General features: G+C 37.3%; 3 protein-coding genes across 3 annotated transcripts; all 3 read right to left on the minus strand.

The window, feature by feature from the left end:
- Nucleotides 1–419: 419 nt before the first annotated feature.
- On the minus strand, nucleotides 420–4,967 carry LOC121743211 (tRNA dimethylallyltransferase 2-like). The gene is made up of 10 exons (XM_042136443.1): nucleotides 4,688–4,967; nucleotides 4,549–4,603; nucleotides 4,380–4,459; nucleotides 2,962–3,030; nucleotides 2,714–2,786; nucleotides 2,504–2,628; nucleotides 2,051–2,125; nucleotides 1,462–1,839; nucleotides 1,078–1,153; nucleotides 420–963 (listed from the first exon to the last, which is right to left on the minus strand). The coding sequence occupies exons 1-10, from the start codon at nucleotides 4,862–4,864 to the stop codon at nucleotides 665–667; spliced, it is 1,407 nt and encodes a 468-aa protein (XP_041992377.1). The 5' UTR covers nucleotides 4,865–4,967; the 3' UTR covers nucleotides 420–664.
- Nucleotides 4,968–6,003: 1,036 nt separating this feature from the next.
- LOC121743640 (actin cytoskeleton-regulatory complex protein PAN1-like) lies at nucleotides 6,004–6,847 on the minus strand. The gene is made up of 4 exons (XM_042136969.1): nucleotides 6,576–6,847; nucleotides 6,390–6,500; nucleotides 6,224–6,304; nucleotides 6,004–6,152 (listed from the first exon to the last, which is right to left on the minus strand). The coding sequence occupies exons 1-4, from the start codon at nucleotides 6,825–6,827 to the stop codon at nucleotides 6,090–6,092; spliced, it is 507 nt and encodes a 168-aa protein (XP_041992903.1). The 5' UTR covers nucleotides 6,828–6,847; the 3' UTR covers nucleotides 6,004–6,089.
- A 3,346-nt stretch (nucleotides 6,848–10,193) lies between these two features.
- Nucleotides 10,194–15,489, minus strand: LOC121744827 (glucomannan 4-beta-mannosyltransferase 2-like). The gene is made up of 9 exons (XM_042138487.1): nucleotides 14,873–15,489; nucleotides 14,686–14,784; nucleotides 13,992–14,244; nucleotides 12,178–12,288; nucleotides 11,674–11,810; nucleotides 11,471–11,584; nucleotides 11,187–11,386; nucleotides 10,910–11,110; nucleotides 10,194–10,826 (listed from the first exon to the last, which is right to left on the minus strand). Exons 1-9 carry the CDS (start codon nucleotides 15,200–15,202, stop codon nucleotides 10,664–10,666), a joined length of 1,608 nt encoding a protein of 535 aa, XP_041994421.1. The 5' UTR covers nucleotides 15,203–15,489; the 3' UTR covers nucleotides 10,194–10,663.
- Between the last annotated feature and the right edge of the window lie 135 nt (nucleotides 15,490–15,624).

Below are 15,624 nucleotides of genomic sequence, written 5' to 3' on the forward strand. Positions count from 1 at the left end.
GAGATATACCACATCATCATGCCACTTGATATGGAATGAGCATGAAATTTTTACTCGTTGACTACTTTACTTCATTTTTTGACATAACAATGGGATTTTATTTTCCACTTCAATTTAGTTGGAAAAAGGGGGACCATTTCCTTATAGTTTGGGGTTAAATATCATACACTCATTTTACTCGATCAGTTTAGACTTAATCGATTTGTATTCCTAAATTTGTATTCCTTTTTGGAGTGAATCCTAATCTCATCACTTTATTTATGTCCTATTTTGTCTTCACTTATACTTTATGCTCTCTTTTACTTTATATAATACTAACACACAATTTCACCAAACACCATTTTCTTAATTTTATTGTTAGAAAAACACGTTTCGTTTAACTATAGCATAGTAAACAAAGCACAGTAACAAATACTATATGTCAAGCTTGTACTACATCATTTCATCACATGACGCATTTAGTGTTCATACTATACTATACAAGCGACATGCATTGATGCAACGAATATAAACTTAAACCACGACGGGAAATATATTTCCGGTGGGGCAAAGCAGCAAAGCAAATGGATGGCTTCGAAGCCATGAAGAGGCTAAAGTACTTTTCTCAACTCAACATTCCGAATCTATTCGACTGCATCACTTAAAATAATAGTAGTAGCAAAGATTAATCGACACTGGTATTCTTGGTTATTACACCTGATAAGATGCCCGACTTTCTCAGCCGTGAAGCTCGTTTCCGGTGGCTGCGCCCTTGTCTGTGTTGTTCCCACTCATGAGCACCTCTAAGCTCCCTATTGCCGCATGCTTCACAAATGTATTGAGTCCAAAGGTCTCTATCAGACAGTTTGGTCTCTTGGACATCTCTTTCGGTAGCTTCTGCGGTGGCAAGTGTATCAAGGAAAGATTTGACGATGTTAACTGATGGTTCCACCACATTAACAGACCATGAATTGTCGGAAGCACCTGTAGAAACGGGACGTCTCAGTTTATACTTGCTAATGCATGAAGTGAACTCGATCCATGGTTATGGTGGTAAGTTACAGAGATTGATGTACAAAGACTGGAAAGTATGTGTACCTTGCAAGCAACTTGTGACATCAACAAAGTGTATGTTCCATCCGAACAGCATTTGAAGTCGACTGATCCGTCTCTTCTGTTGAGGAAATAGTGAACAACTTGGTCAAGTTCAAACATAGCAAGAACGATATAGCAAAACCCGTGTATCAACAGCAAATGCCAGAAGACAGTGACTGGCATAAACTCTTTGAGAAAGATTTTGAAAAGTATTATAGGTTGCTAAGGATATACGTTAGATGACGAGAAAATAGAATTCTGTTCAAGTTCGAAACCAAGTACAAATATACACCAAAACTCATAAAAAGCCATATACTATTCGTCAAATCACATCTTTGCCTATAACGCATTTTCTCATAGAAGATGCACATAGGATAATTCACTTACTTGCCGACGAACAAGTCTTCTGGTATTCAATTTCACTTTCTCAACAGCTTCTCTTAATTTGAGTGTCAGTTGGTCTTCATCGGAGGAATTCATGATATGGTGGATATTTTCTTTGAGCAGCTCTGGGCATGCAGGCAACTCTTGAGATTGTGAGTTCCAACAATTTAGGAAATCCTCAAATTCCCGGACTCCAATTGCCTGCCTTAGCCCTCGTGTATAATCTGCATTCGACTTGTAAATCTCACAAACTTCTTCAAAAAGACCGGTGGAAACCATGACATCTACTCTCTGGTTGACATATAGATCCAATGCCGGGAGAGATGCATCAACACAAATAAAGCAGCAATCGTATCTTAAACTATCAGCTTGACCCCAGTTCTGCCCTGCCATATTCCAAATTAAGAAATTAAATGAGAGCTATATGATCCAGTCAATGCTGTCATGTTTGAACACTTATCCGGATAGGAAATACAGTAGTTTCATGACAAGACATATTAAGTACTACTACTGTTATTAACTAGGCCATGGTTTAAGAAGTGAAGTGTGCTCAGAGATTTTATCATAAGCAAAGAAACCGAGTAGAAAGTACCTGCATGGTATTCCCCTGGAAAAGTTTACTTGGAAGAACTCCAAGATGTGAATATAAATTAAGATATTGCTTGATCTGCAACAACCAGTACATATGTGATTGTTAATCTTCACTAGGTTTACAGACGAAACAAAGAACAGAAAATCAAATGATCTCACATGAATAGCCAAGGCTACAACTTAACAACATAGCAGTTTAGCCTCTTAACTACTGTCTCCAATGCAACTTCCCAAATGAGAAAAGATTAATTCGAATAAAATAGTGTGATGGTAAAAATCAATCATCTACAAGTATCGGAACCATTTTTACAGAATTTGGGACACCCTATGTATGTGTCAGTGTTGCATATAGATCAACATGAAGGTAACACAGGGTAGAAATGTGGAGTAAAGCTATAAAAAATGCTAGGAAATAGAGGACAATGTGATCTCATCATCTTAAGAAGTTTCTCACCTTCCTCTGGTCATTTGGATGAATTCTGTTTGCTGCAACTGGATCAAGGTCCTTAAGACGACTGTAAGTATAAAGACAATCTTCATCTGGTGGTGTAAGTTCAATATCTGGTTTCTCATTATCTCCTATACAGAGAAAGAAGTCAAGAACTGTTATCGTTTAACATCGTTGTTTAGGTAACAAAATGAAAGCAACAAATGTGTTTCCCACCATGATGATCCATTATGCAGTTTGCTTCGAGAGGCTCTGCATTGTCGTCCAATAGGAACTGGCTTACAAGAGCCTGACAAAACAAGGATAGCAGATATCTATAAGTTGGAACCATGATGGTCTTAAGCATTAAATGAGTAGAAAAGGCAGGCTCTCAGATTCACAAAAATAAAACGACTAGATGCTAGTAACAAGGCAGTTTGATGATGATTACTTGCACATGACAATAGAGCAAGATAGAAGCTAACCTGGATATAGTAATTTGTTCCTCCGACAAGAACAGGCAAGCAATTACGAGACCAGATCTCATCAATAAGCTAAGAAGCAAATTAGATACCGTGTAATTAGTAATTGAAACTGCAGAAGATTGTCATGAAATTACAACTACAGAGTAATCATTCATTCATGTCAATATATAATAGGTTTCCATAAAATTGAGACCAAAAACAAACGGAAATGACTAAAAACAAGAAGAAACATGAAATCGAGCTATATTGAAAATGATGATAATAATAATAATAATAATAATACTAATAATAATCATACTCATAATAATAATATATAATAATAAATAATATAATAATAATAATACTAATAATATATAATAATCATATCCTCCTAATAATAAATAATACTAATAATAATAAATATATAATAATAATATAATAATAATAATAATAATAATAATAATATAATAATATAATATTAATCATAAATAATATCTATAATATAATAATAATAAAATAATATCAGAATAATCTAATCATATAATACTAATAATAATATAATAATACTAATAATAATCATCATACTACTACTCATAATACTCATCATCATAATCATAATAATAATAATAATATAATAATATACAATAACTTACTCCTCCACTTCCTCATACTACCTACTCCTCCTCCTCCCTCATAATAATAATCCCTCCTCACTCCTCATACTCATCCGCTCCTCATCCTCCTACTAATCCTAATCCATCCTCCTAATAATACTCATAATCACTCTCCTCATCCTCCTCCTCCTAATCATTCATACTACTCCTCCTCATCCTCCTACCTCATAATAATCCTCCTCATCTCCTCCTCCTCATCATCCTCCTCCTCTCATCCTACTCCTCTCCTCCTCCTCCTTCATATCCTCCTACTCCTCCTCATCCTCCTCCTCCTCCTACTCCTCCTCCTCCTCCTCCTCCTCCTCCTCCTCCTCTCCTCCTCCTCTCCTACTCCTCCATCCCCTCCTCATCCTACTCCTCATCCTCTACCTCCTGCCTCCTCCTCCTCCTCATACTCATCCTCCTCCTCCCATCACCTCCTCCTCCTACTCCTCCTCCTCCCTACTCCTCCTCCTACTCTCCTCCTCCTCCTCCTCCTCATCCCTCCTCCTCCTCCTCCCTCCATCCTCCCTCCTCCCTCCGCCTCCTCCTCCTCCTCCTCTCCTCCTCCCTCCATCCGCCCCTCCTCCGCCTCCTCCTCTACCCTCCTCCTCTCCTCTCCTCCTCCTCCTCCTCCTCCTCCTCCTCCTCCATCCTCATCCTCCTCCATCCTCCTCCTCCTCCTCCTACTCATCCTCATCCTAATCTCCTCCTCCTCCTCCTCCTCCTCCCCGACTCCTCCTCCTCATACTCCTCCTCCTCTCCTAATCTCCTTAATCATCTCACCGGAATAGCGGAATCACGAAAATCTTTAGCAGTGAATTCAACATTTGGAGAAATTGTCCCCAGCAGGTGATGTGGAACTCCTGTTAACAGTAGGTACAGAAACACAAACACACACAAGCAAATGAATAACTAAAGCTCCATAATTTAGCACTGAAACAAGAGAAACAACCTTTTTGCTCATCAAAAGGCACTTTATTAGTAAGAACATCCAACCCTTGATAAACCTAGGGCAAAATCGTAGTCGTCAGTAACCTGAAACCGCCATACACTTCAGTTATAACAAATTTAAGCAAACAAAAAAGCGGTACCTGCATGGAATCGGCACTGATTATTTCAATCGGGAAGTGAGATGCAAGGTCTATCGCCAATTTGGATTTGCCTGATCCCGAGGCGCCCATAATCACCACGATTTTGGGCTTTGAATTGGATCCACTGTTAGGATTATTACCGGATGATTTCTCTTCGGGCGGGCTTGTGGTCTCCATAATCGCACTTCCGCCGCTGCCTCGCCGCCGCTAGGGCTATTCGCCGGCGAGAATTTGGAAAGGTTTAGGGATGAAGTATCGATAAAAGGGCCGAGATTATTACTTTTGGGCTTGATATGAATATTCTACTTCGGCCCAACTACATGCTCATTGTTACTTATAAGTAACTATATGAATTATTAAATCTTAAATTAAGATCAATTAAATAATTAATTATAATTCATATAATATGCAGATAGCATATGGCGCTATTACTAAAATTACATGAATTTTTGTTAAATTACAATCTGATTTCATGACTTTTAAAATTAGTCGCAAAACCAATTAAGTTTTTAATTGTTTGCAATAATCATATGGCAATTATTTTAGGTAAAATTGTTCTTCAACAAGTAAACAAAGTTTGTTTATTCATAAAAGAATGTTATTTTAGGCAATCAAAATTTTCAACCAGGAATAATTGATAAAAATTAAAACTTAATACTTCCCCGTCAAATTTAAGATGTGCATTTTTTTCTTTTTAATTTGTCTCACTCGAAATATGCATTTTTTTATATTTGGAAATAAATCTCCCTCTCCTCTTTTTTTCATTAAAATATATTCAACTAATTTTTATCTCTACTTAATCCAACTAACAACTCCTAAATCTTGTGTCACTAAAAAATGTGGACATCTTGAATAGGACAGAAGGAGCACTAGTTTCTTAGTTAATTTTTTTTTAAAATTGAAATAGATTGAGAACTTAATCAAAATTGACAATAATAAAATTAATGAGTTGTTTATTTGAAAATTATCTTAAAATCAGCGTGTTGTTTATTTGAAAGAGAATTGAGAATTATTCATTAACAACTGATTTAGTTTGTGCCACCCACTATGTACTACTATGTGCTTATGTAAATTCTCAAATTCTCATATTGAGATGCTTATTAATAGAAGCAATCCCTAAGTTAATTCGAACCTTTACATATTATTTGTATTTAAATAGACAGTGGCGATCTGACTTAGTGGCCACACTTGCTTAGCCTAAAAGCAGTTAATTATTTTATTGAAATCCATTATATTAAATCATATGCTGCTGCTGCTGCTGCTTTTTTTTAAAGATATTTTGAGGATCTGTCGAACTAGAAGTGAGCTTTTGGATCTTAATCACAAAAAGGAAAAAGAAATCTTCAAAACAAGATGGAAGAACACAAGAAAACTAAAGAAAAAACAAAGGGATAATTCGATTCTAAATGTTCTTGCAGAGCTCTTCTAGTTTACTCGATCTCAGCTTCTCGCTTTCACTCACCAACTGCAAAAATCAAACAACATCAACAACATATCTGCAAAAATTGAAATCAGTAAAGCAACAGCTTCATCTACCTCTGCTAATTTCGCAAGGAGTTGCGCCTTTTCCTTCTTCTTCTCATCGAAAGCCTCAGCCGATTCTCTATACTCTTTCTCCTACAAAATCCGAAGAAAGAGATAAATCGATCTGGAAATCGGAAGAGATGCGAATAAGAAAATTCGTCAAATCATCAAATCAAACCTTCTTCTGACAGTTGATCCCCAAAATCTTCACATCTCGGTTCACGATTTCGACCTTTTTGCAGATCGCCGCAACTTCCTTCCTCATCGGATCCGTCACGGAATCGAGCTCCTAATCAGCCACGGATCCCCAATCAATCGATAGTTCCTCACGATCTACAACTGACGAATTGATGAAAAAACTTACTGATTGGATGAGGTGGAGGCGCTTGGCTTCTTCCTCGACGCGTGTGAATTGCGCTTGGAGCCTCTCTCTGATCTCGCTCCGCCGCCGCTCGATCTCTTCCTCCTTGGCGCGGAAGGCGGCGAGGGCGGAGTTTTGGTCGGGGAGCGTAGGGACGTCGTCGGTCTCTGGTGTTTCGATCATCTCTGACATCTTCTTCTTCTTCTGCAAACACGGCATTGTTTGTGACTGTTTCTGCTGGTCCTCTGTTGTCATTGTGCTCTGTGAACTCCAATTTCGACTCTCCCCTTATTTACATTTTTTCATTAGGTCATCTACGTGTCTATCTTCCGTCTCATCCACTAACTATTCATGAGTCCTACGGTACTTTTCACTTCATCTCTTAATTAAGAGACAGAACCTGCAAACCTCCATCTCTTATCCATCTCTTATCTCATCTCTTAACTATTCATTCAATTTCATTTTTTATTTTTATTTTCAACAAATTCAATTAATAAAAACACACTTCATTAAATAAAATAAAATTACAACTTAAATTTTTTTAAAAAAAAAACATAATTAAAAATCCTAAAAATTTTAAAAATACATAATTTAATTTCTTCCGCTCACTCTCTCTAAATTCAAAATCTAAAAGCGCAAAGAAGCAGAAGAAAGATCATGTGCGTCTACCGGTTGCCAAATTTTGCCCAAATGTACTCCATTAGATCATCTTAGAGTTGGGCGTGGGCGGTAGAATCACGTGTCCTTAGCCGGATAGACAACCGATCTTGCAAAGACGGATGCACTCCACTGCGAGGCGGACTACTTGGGGTAGAGCTTCCAGGGGTTTCTGGGTCGAACCAATTTCCCGCCTCGGGTCCTTCGTCGGCGACAATCATGTTGTGCAAGATTATGCACGTATACATGATGTCGACCATACTCTCCATGAACCACGTACGAGTCGGGGCTTTGATAATGATGAAGCGCGCTTGGAGAACCCCGAACGCCCTCTCCACATCCTTGCGAGCAGCCTCCTGCTTCTGCCCAGAAGGAGTCTGTTTTTCGTTCACCGGCCTGTTGAACGTCTTCACGAAGGTTGGCCACTTCGGGTAGATGCCGTCGGCAAGATAGTACCTCATTTTATACCGCCGGTTGTTAGCGATGAAATTGATGGCCGGCGCTTTACCATCCAAAACTTCGGCGAAGAGGTCGGATTGGTTGAGCACGTTGAAGTCGTTGTTCGAACCGGGGACCCCGAAGTACGCATGCCAAATCCATAGCCGGTAGTCGGCAACGACCTCGAGTATAACGGTGGGGTGGGTGCCTTTGTGGCCGCTCGTGTATGACCCCCTCCACGCCACATGGAAATTCTTCCATTGTCACTGCATGCAATCGTCGCAGCCAAGCATCCCGGGGAATCCGTGCACTTCTTCGTGAAGGTGGAGCAGAAACTGACAATCTGTCGTGCTTGGCTTCCGGAGAAATTCATCGGTGAAGGCTGCCCGGACGCCTTTGCAGAATTGCATCAAGCACATTCTCCCAGTGCTTTCTCCAATGTGGAGGTATTCATCTAACAAATTCGTCGTTTGTCCAGTCGCAAGCTGACGGATTGCTGCAGTACATTTCTGCAGCGTCGTGTGGCTGGGACGGACGACGGCGTCGAATCCTTCTTGGAAGAACTCTTCCCGGGCTGCCAATGTATTTGCGATGTGGAGAAATAACGATCGCCGCATGCGGAAACGGCGACGGAAGTAGGTATCTCCCCATACCGGGTTATCACATAAGTAGTCGCGTACTAACCTTGCGGCGGCTTCCTCCCGATTACAATGGATGTAAGTCCGGGATCTTCTTTGGGGCGGCGCGGCTTCCTCCGCCTCCCTACGTCGATCTTCTTCAAGTGATTCTTCCATTATTCGACGGATTTGCTCAAATGGATCCATGAATGGATTTACTTTGGTAGAAGAATAAAAGAGATGATTTGATATGAAAATTTGAGAGGAAAGAGAGATGGTTTGAGAAGAATATATGTGTGTTTGTGTGTGTGAAAGAGGAGTATTTATAGAATAAAAAAAATATGATACCGAAGCCCAACAGGCTGATCGGGCCGTGAGATCAAAATGCATCACAGAGGAGTACTGACCACACCAGTCTATTTCATTTAAATTTGTTTGTTTTATGTTAGATGCATAGTATAATAGAATTATTGCTTATTTTATTTACTTCTTATTGTATTGTAATTATAATTAATTGAAAATATAACTTATGCAAAATAGTATGTAATTTTATTTTCCTAAAAGCAATTAGTGTCTTTTTTTCAGAGAGAAAAAAAAAGCTTTATTCTCTTGTGGGTAGGGAAATAAAAGCCCAGCCCGAGCTCGTTATGAAGAAAAGCCCATTGGAAAAGGAATATTATTCTCAATATTTTTAAAATAAAGAACAGAGAGAAGTCACTTTAATTTACAAAGCATATGAGTATTTAACAATAGAGTCTCATTATTCACAAATTTAATCTTAAAGATCGAACTAGAGATCAAATTAGGGTCCTCCATTTTCTCAATATTGTGGTTAAGATTAATTTACAATTAATTTAATATTTTATTCAATAAAAACTTTTTTTTATTTTATTTTTTAATTTTTATTTTATTTTATTTTTAATTTTTTTAATTTTTTTTAGAATTTTTAAAATTTATTTTTATTCAATAAAAACATGCCGAAGTAAATAATGAACTATATTCACTAAATAATGAACTAAATTAAGTATGTTATGAAGTAATTTTGACATGTTATTGAAATACATTAATGATACAATAAATTTTAGTGTTAAACGTTAAGCGGTAGTAATGAACTATATTCAATAAATAATGAACCAAACGAACGTTAGTAATGAAGTAAATATGACATTTTATTAAAATACAATGTTAACTGTGTTAAACGCCAAGCAGTAGTAATGAACTCATTACTTCATTCAGTCATGCTATTACTTCATTCCATTAGTTTATTACTTCATAATGTGTTATGACATACTTATCTTTCAGTTGAAGTAAATTCGGTATGTAATGAATGCGAAAAATTAATTCATAACATACGTTCATTTAGTTCATTATTTAGTGAATATAGTTCATTATTTACTCCAGCAAGTTTTGATTGAATAGAAAAATTAAAAATAAAATAAAATTTTAAAAAGTATTTATTGAATAAAATATTAAATTAATCCTAACCACAAGATTAAGAAAATGGATGGCACTAATTTGGTCTCTAGTTCGGTCCTTAAGAAGGGTTCGACATTGATCACAACTAATATATTTAAATCACGAATTACAAAAATCTAAATGTAAATATGTGAGATAGAGACAAGTTCAAATAAAAACTCATTTTTATTGCATTTTCAGTAATTCAGTCCCGAAGGCTTACGATGGATGAGAATCATTTTCGATCCTTTGATCGCGAGTTAGATCAACGTGTCAAAATTTCTAAAAGTTCATTATGATAAAGGAATATGTTTATCACCAGAATCACTAATAAATACCTGTTTATTTATAAACATACACATGTTAACAATAATGTGTCTGAAAAATGAGAAGGGAATACATATAAATACCTAATAAATTTCATTGAGATAAAGGAATATGTTTATCACAAGAATCACTAATAAATACTCCATGTTTATTTATAAACATACACATGTTAACAATAATGTGTCTAAAGAATGAGAAGGGAATACATATAGTTCACTGCATGGATGCACCAAAATCCCACCAAAAATTCATAAAAATTTCATCACAAAACTTTAACCAACTAACAAAATGAAATGCAATGTCACACAACTACAACAACCACTATATAAGCTAGAGAAAATATCAAAAGGGAAACAATATTATTCCTATCCTATAATATTTATGATACTTATGCTCCTTCATCATTTGTTTCTTCTTCAACTGTATAACATGCTCTCCTGCATTTTTTCTGTGCTTTCCTGCCAGTATTTGCTGACAGAAATCGCGGGCGAATATACCACCAAAACAGAGCAAGCAAGCAATCTTGTGTACATTTGTTTTTTTGTAATGATACAAATACAGGAATGTGAGAGGCGGAGAGATGCTCATCATCATAAGTCAAGAACTGGGAACAATGGTGCCAACGTATCCGAGCCCCGCGATTGTGAAGGTGATGACTTGAAGAAACAGGTATATGAAGTAGCAGTTCTTCCCATACATGAAGTCATAGCAGCCACAGATGAAGAGAAACACAGCAAATCCGAGCTCGTGCAGGTTGATCCTGAAATAAACCAACTGTTATATCAACACTTCTGTTCTTGCATAAGTGTTTAATCATGCTTCAAATGTGACAAACATTCTTACCTATTTCCTAGCAACTTAGATAGGGATATTTTAGATGCTATTTTGCCTGCTTTGCTGTTCTTGAGTGTGTCTCCGAGTTTCTCAGTCACCACCCATTCATTCACCCTTGCAGCCTCCAATAGACCGATAAATGTGGCCTTTGTGCGATGGAACGACATCACATTCTCGAACAGTACCCAATAGAACAACAGGTGAAATGACCTAAGTGATAAAAAGGTTTTAGTGATTTTGCTCATCAGTATTAATTAGAATGGTTAACTTATGTTAGAATGTGTACCTTGGAGTTCCGACTGAGTTGAGGGCTGTGATGATGCATGGAAGGTATATGGCTCCCCATTTAGGAACGTGGACTTCTGGGACGAGGATTGACAATGGCAGAACAACGCAGTAGAAGAAGAAAGTGAACATGTGAGCAATGATCTTTCGAACGAAGAAGAAGCTGTAGATCACATAGAACTTCTTGTACAAAGTGACTTTCTGCATTCTCAAGCAAACAGTTTCTTGATATCAGTTAAGGGTTAGGAAAAGATGAAAAAAGAGACATTCTTGAACTAAACAAACCTTATTTGTTGCAATGTCCACCACCATTTTCCTGAACAAATTGGCAGGGCCACAAGACCACCTGTGCTGCTGGAACCTGAATGCTTTGAAAGTACTTGGGAGTTCACTCTTCACCTATTGTTATGAAATAAAAGTTAGTTGAGTGCGTTCGAAGATAAAGAAAACGACGAAAATGAAGGAAAATATGGCTATAGAAAATGTACTTGGAGGTCTCCTAAATAGAGAAATTTCCAGCCCTTGAGACCAGCCCTAACAGCAAGGTCCATGTCTTCAACTGTAGTCCTGTCCTTCCATCCCCCGGCCTCGTTTATGGCCGCGATCCTCCATATCCCTCCGGTTCCTGTGACATTGCCGCATTATTAGCCGTCGTCGTTTATTTCTATAAACGGCTGTGGTGGTCTACATAGTCACTACACTCATTTGATACCGAAATCATCACTAGAAAGTGGGAAGTTTTTTAACAATTGATGTCTCTTAGTAGCAAAGGAAGTGACCACATTTATGATGGCATCATTTGTTATCATTCATCACAATAAATATTCTAGCTAGGCTGCATAATCTTATACAGTTATATGCATAGTTCCTTTTTAAACATCTACACTACATGAGCAAGAATAAAAAAATAAAAGGGGGTTCTCATTATAAAAAATCCCAACTTAGAATAAAAGAAAGATAGTATGATGCTTGAGTCACAATTAAAGCATTACCATTGAAGCCAAAGAATGCATGAGTGGCTGATCCAACTTCTTGCTCAACTTTAAAATGGTAATCCAATGACATTTCTTGCATCCTCGTCAGCAAGCATTCGTTTGAATTCACTGTAAAATAAATAAATTAAAAAATAATTTAGTACAGTAGATTAGAAAAGAGTCAAAAGCCATTTCATTATTAAATAATCACACAAAAAATGAAAATGAAAAGAGGAAACCATATGGTACTTTAATTCTGACACCACGTGACACGACAGCTAATCGATGCCACGTCAGACGTTGACAACTGGCTACACTGATGGTGGATTCTAGTTTTTGCTTGTCTAATTTGTCGGTGTTGACAACTGGGTTCAAAAACAATAGACTAATTAAATCTAGCTAGTGCGGCTCCACCATTGGTGTCTGCGGCTCTGCACAGAGCATCACACCACGTGGATGACCGAATTCCCCATTATAGCCCTATTCATTTGTCGGTTTGAGGAAGGAAAGGACCAAACTATCCCGAAAATCTACCACTCTATTTGCATTGCCGAGTAGTAGAGCATGCAATTTAACGGGGATTATTCTGTCATTTAAGTATTACCAAGAAAGGATACTTTTATCTTACTGCTCCACACATCGAGAAAAGCGAATTTTATTGAATAATTTCTATGCCAAAATTTACGTTTTATTTATTCTATTGAACAACATTAACACCACCAATAACTATATAGGAACATGAACACTACTAATAATTCTACTTCATAATTCATGTAATTATTCAAGATTTAAATCGACTATATTTATTCTATTGAACCACAGTTATATTCTCTATTCCATTAAAAATGAAACGTTTTCCTTTATGAATTATTCTATTAGACATGAAACGTTTTTTAAAATAGAAACAACATTATCTCTCTTTTTCATATATCTTACTATATTCTCTCTTCATTAACCCATAAAACAATACTTCCATAAATCTCGTGTCAAAAATAAATGTTTTACTTCTAATGGGACGGAGAGAGTATGACTCAATATCAACACCATCCATAACTATATAGGAAAGCGAGTTATTCTATTTAATAGCTCATGTTATTCTGTTTGACTAAAATTTAGAGTGTGAAATTTTAATACGTCGCGCTAACCATAACTAGGTTATAAAAAATAACTTGCAATTAATTAATTCTCACACTCCACCATAAAAGCAGTGACTTGTATATTCTCTTTTATCGACTGTATTTAATATAAAAAGAATTGAAGAAGTAAATGTGTTGATTTTATATGTTTATATGTCTGAATTATTTATTAAAAATCAATCCAAAATCAATCCGCAAGGAGAAACTAACGCCGTGAATTGTGGTGGTTAAATAAAGAGGAAAGCAGGCGAAAACTGCCCCACGGCGTGGGGAATTCCCCCGTCAAATGGGCCCCACCAAAATAAGATAATTTGTGCACCCTATACTTATATAATTAAATTGATGTTACTATTGAATTTACTAACACCACCGACACTTCACGTACACAACAACTTACCTAAAACAATATTTAAACTAAATCAAAATTTTGTGACATTTTCATTACTGTTAATCGTGAGCATAAGTGGGCACGTAAATTTGTTTGAATAGAGATTATATATTTTAATTTCGAATTCAATAAATTTTTTTAATTTTGTTATAATGATAGTAGCTTTAGAGTAGTGATACAATATAAATAAAAAACTAACTTCGTGAAAAACTTAAGTTGTTTGTTGTTTCTAAATATATCAACCAATGATTATGAAACGCATGTCCAACAAAAACAATTAAGCATATAATCAAGAAAGCGCGGCTTACCGAATCGCCAACGGGCTTGAACGAGAGCAATGTTAGGGTTGTGGATGAGGAACGGCACGGATCGTCGGAGAAAATCAGGCTCGGGCCGGAAATCCGCGTCGAAGATTACGACATACTCGCACTGTTTAACGTAATCGCGCTTGAGCCCTTCTTTAAGTGCTCCGGCCTTGTAGCCGCCCCTCGTCTCTCTAATTTGGTAGGTGATATTTATGCCTTTGTTTGCCCATCTTATGCACTCCCTCTCAACCATATCCTAAAAGAAATAAATTGCAGTTTTCATTTAAATTTTTTGGCTAATTATTATCTTTGGTAATACAAAGATAAAGCAATTAATGAGGCAACATTCGTTAATTATGGTTTGCTGTCAGGGTTAGTTACAAAATGGTTGCACATCAATAAATGTGAAATCATGGCCAAAAAATAAATAAGTAAATAAAATTATTGTGTTTCTCTTTCAGTAGGAAACGGAAAGTACAAAAATGAAAAAGCTCCAATGGCGACGAGAGTGTAATGATTGAATTTTACGAAGAAATTGAGTGAGAATTTGAGAAAAAGAAGAAGAAAACAATTCAATTCCAAAACTGATAACTGCAAAAAAATGAATTCCTAAATCAGAACTTTTGAGTTACTTGTTTCATCCAACCAATTCAAATCACTACTTAAGATTTCATCATCTCTCTCTCATCACACATACCTTGACGACGGGATCAGTAGAATCATCTAGAACCTGGATCACAAGCCGATCAGCAGGCCATGAGAGATTGCAAGCTGCGCCAATGGAGATCTTATATACCTGCCGACAAAAAAACACAAAACAGCAACAATCCGTGAGTTTCTCACACATACCCGTGCGTGTGTGAAATGGAGAAGAGAAACATTACCTCTTTTTCATTGAACATGGGGATCTGAACAAGGACGATAGGGTAACCGGCGTTGCCGCTCTCCAAATCGTCCTTCATCGGCTCATATCTGTAGCGCTTCTCCGGCTTCTTCCAGAAGAGGTGGACCAGGATGATGACGACGCCCATGTACAGGCGCTCGATGAACACCATAATCGACATCGCCAGGCAAATGTAGACGCAGACGGTGAGCAGCGGCACGATCAATGGCGCCTTAATTAGCTCCCAAAGTAGACCGATTTGCCCCGCGATGTCCGGCGTGTAGCCCTGGAACGACTCCTGTATGAAATTTTTCCCCGAGATTTCCGCCATTGTTGCTCACTTTTCCCCCCCCTTTTCAGATGAGAAATGAAAAAAAAAACAGGGGAAATTGCTCTGCTCAGCTTCTCTCTCTCACTCTGGATTACTGAAACTCAATAGATCTGCTGCGACTCCATGAAATTGGCGAGTTTCAGATCCAATTTTATACCGAGCAATGCTTCTGCGTTTCCTCACAACAGAAGAGAGACGTCAAAGCATTGCGGCATTGTGAGGAGAGAGAAAGAGGAGCGAGAGAGCAATGGTGGTGAGGGAGAGAGTGAGGAGTGAGGGGATTTATAGTCGTATTTGGTTTGATTAACGATTTCTGCTACTAATATCTCTACTTTCTTTTTCCCTAATTATTTAAACAAAATCATGGAGATGGTGGGACACTATTTCTTTTATTTAATAATTTAAGGAAATTACTGAAAAGA

This window comes from Salvia splendens, chromosome 8 (genome assembly GCF_004379255.2).
Source record: "Salvia splendens isolate huo1 chromosome 8, SspV2, whole genome shotgun sequence".
Lineage (NCBI taxonomy): Eukaryota > Viridiplantae > Streptophyta > Magnoliopsida > Lamiales > Lamiaceae > Salvia > Salvia splendens.

Excerpts from the sequence above, each read along its gene's own strand:
- LOC121743211 (XM_042136443.1), bottom strand. The coding sequence starts at position 4,864 with ATGGAGACCACAAGCCCGCCCGAAGAGAAATCATCCGGTAATAATCCT. Across the intron at positions 3,031-4,379 it reads TTCGTGATTCCGCTATTCCG|CTTATTGATGAGATCTGGTC; the intron begins GTGAGATGATTA and ends TTTGCTTCTTAG. Across the intron at positions 2,126-2,503 it reads ATCCAAATGACCAGAGGAAG|ATCAAGCAATATCTTAATTT; the intron begins GTGAGAAACTTC and ends TGGTTGTTGCAG.
- LOC121743640 (XM_042136969.1), bottom strand. The coding sequence starts at position 6,827 with ATGACAACAGAGGACCAGCAGAAACAGTCACAAACAATGCCGTGTTTG. Across the intron at positions 6,501-6,575 it reads GCCTCCACCTCATCCAATCA|GAGCTCGATTCCGTGACGGA; the intron begins GTAAGTTTTTTC and ends GTGGCTGATTAG. Across the intron at positions 6,305-6,389 it reads GGATCAACTGTCAGAAGAAG|GAGAAAGAGTATAGAGAATC; the intron begins GTTTGATTTGAT and ends CGGATTTTGTAG.
- LOC121744827 (XM_042138487.1), bottom strand. The coding sequence starts at position 15,202 with ATGGCGGAAATCTCGGGGAAAAATTTCATACAGGAGTCGTTCCAGGGC. Across the intron at positions 11,387-11,470 it reads TGGACATTGCAACAAATAAG|AAAGTCACTTTGTACAAGAA; the intron begins GTTTGTTTAGTT and ends TTGAGAATGCAG. Across the intron at positions 11,111-11,186 it reads AACTCAGTCGGAACTCCAAG|GTCATTTCACCTGTTGTTCT; the intron begins GTACACATTCTA and ends TTTATCACTTAG.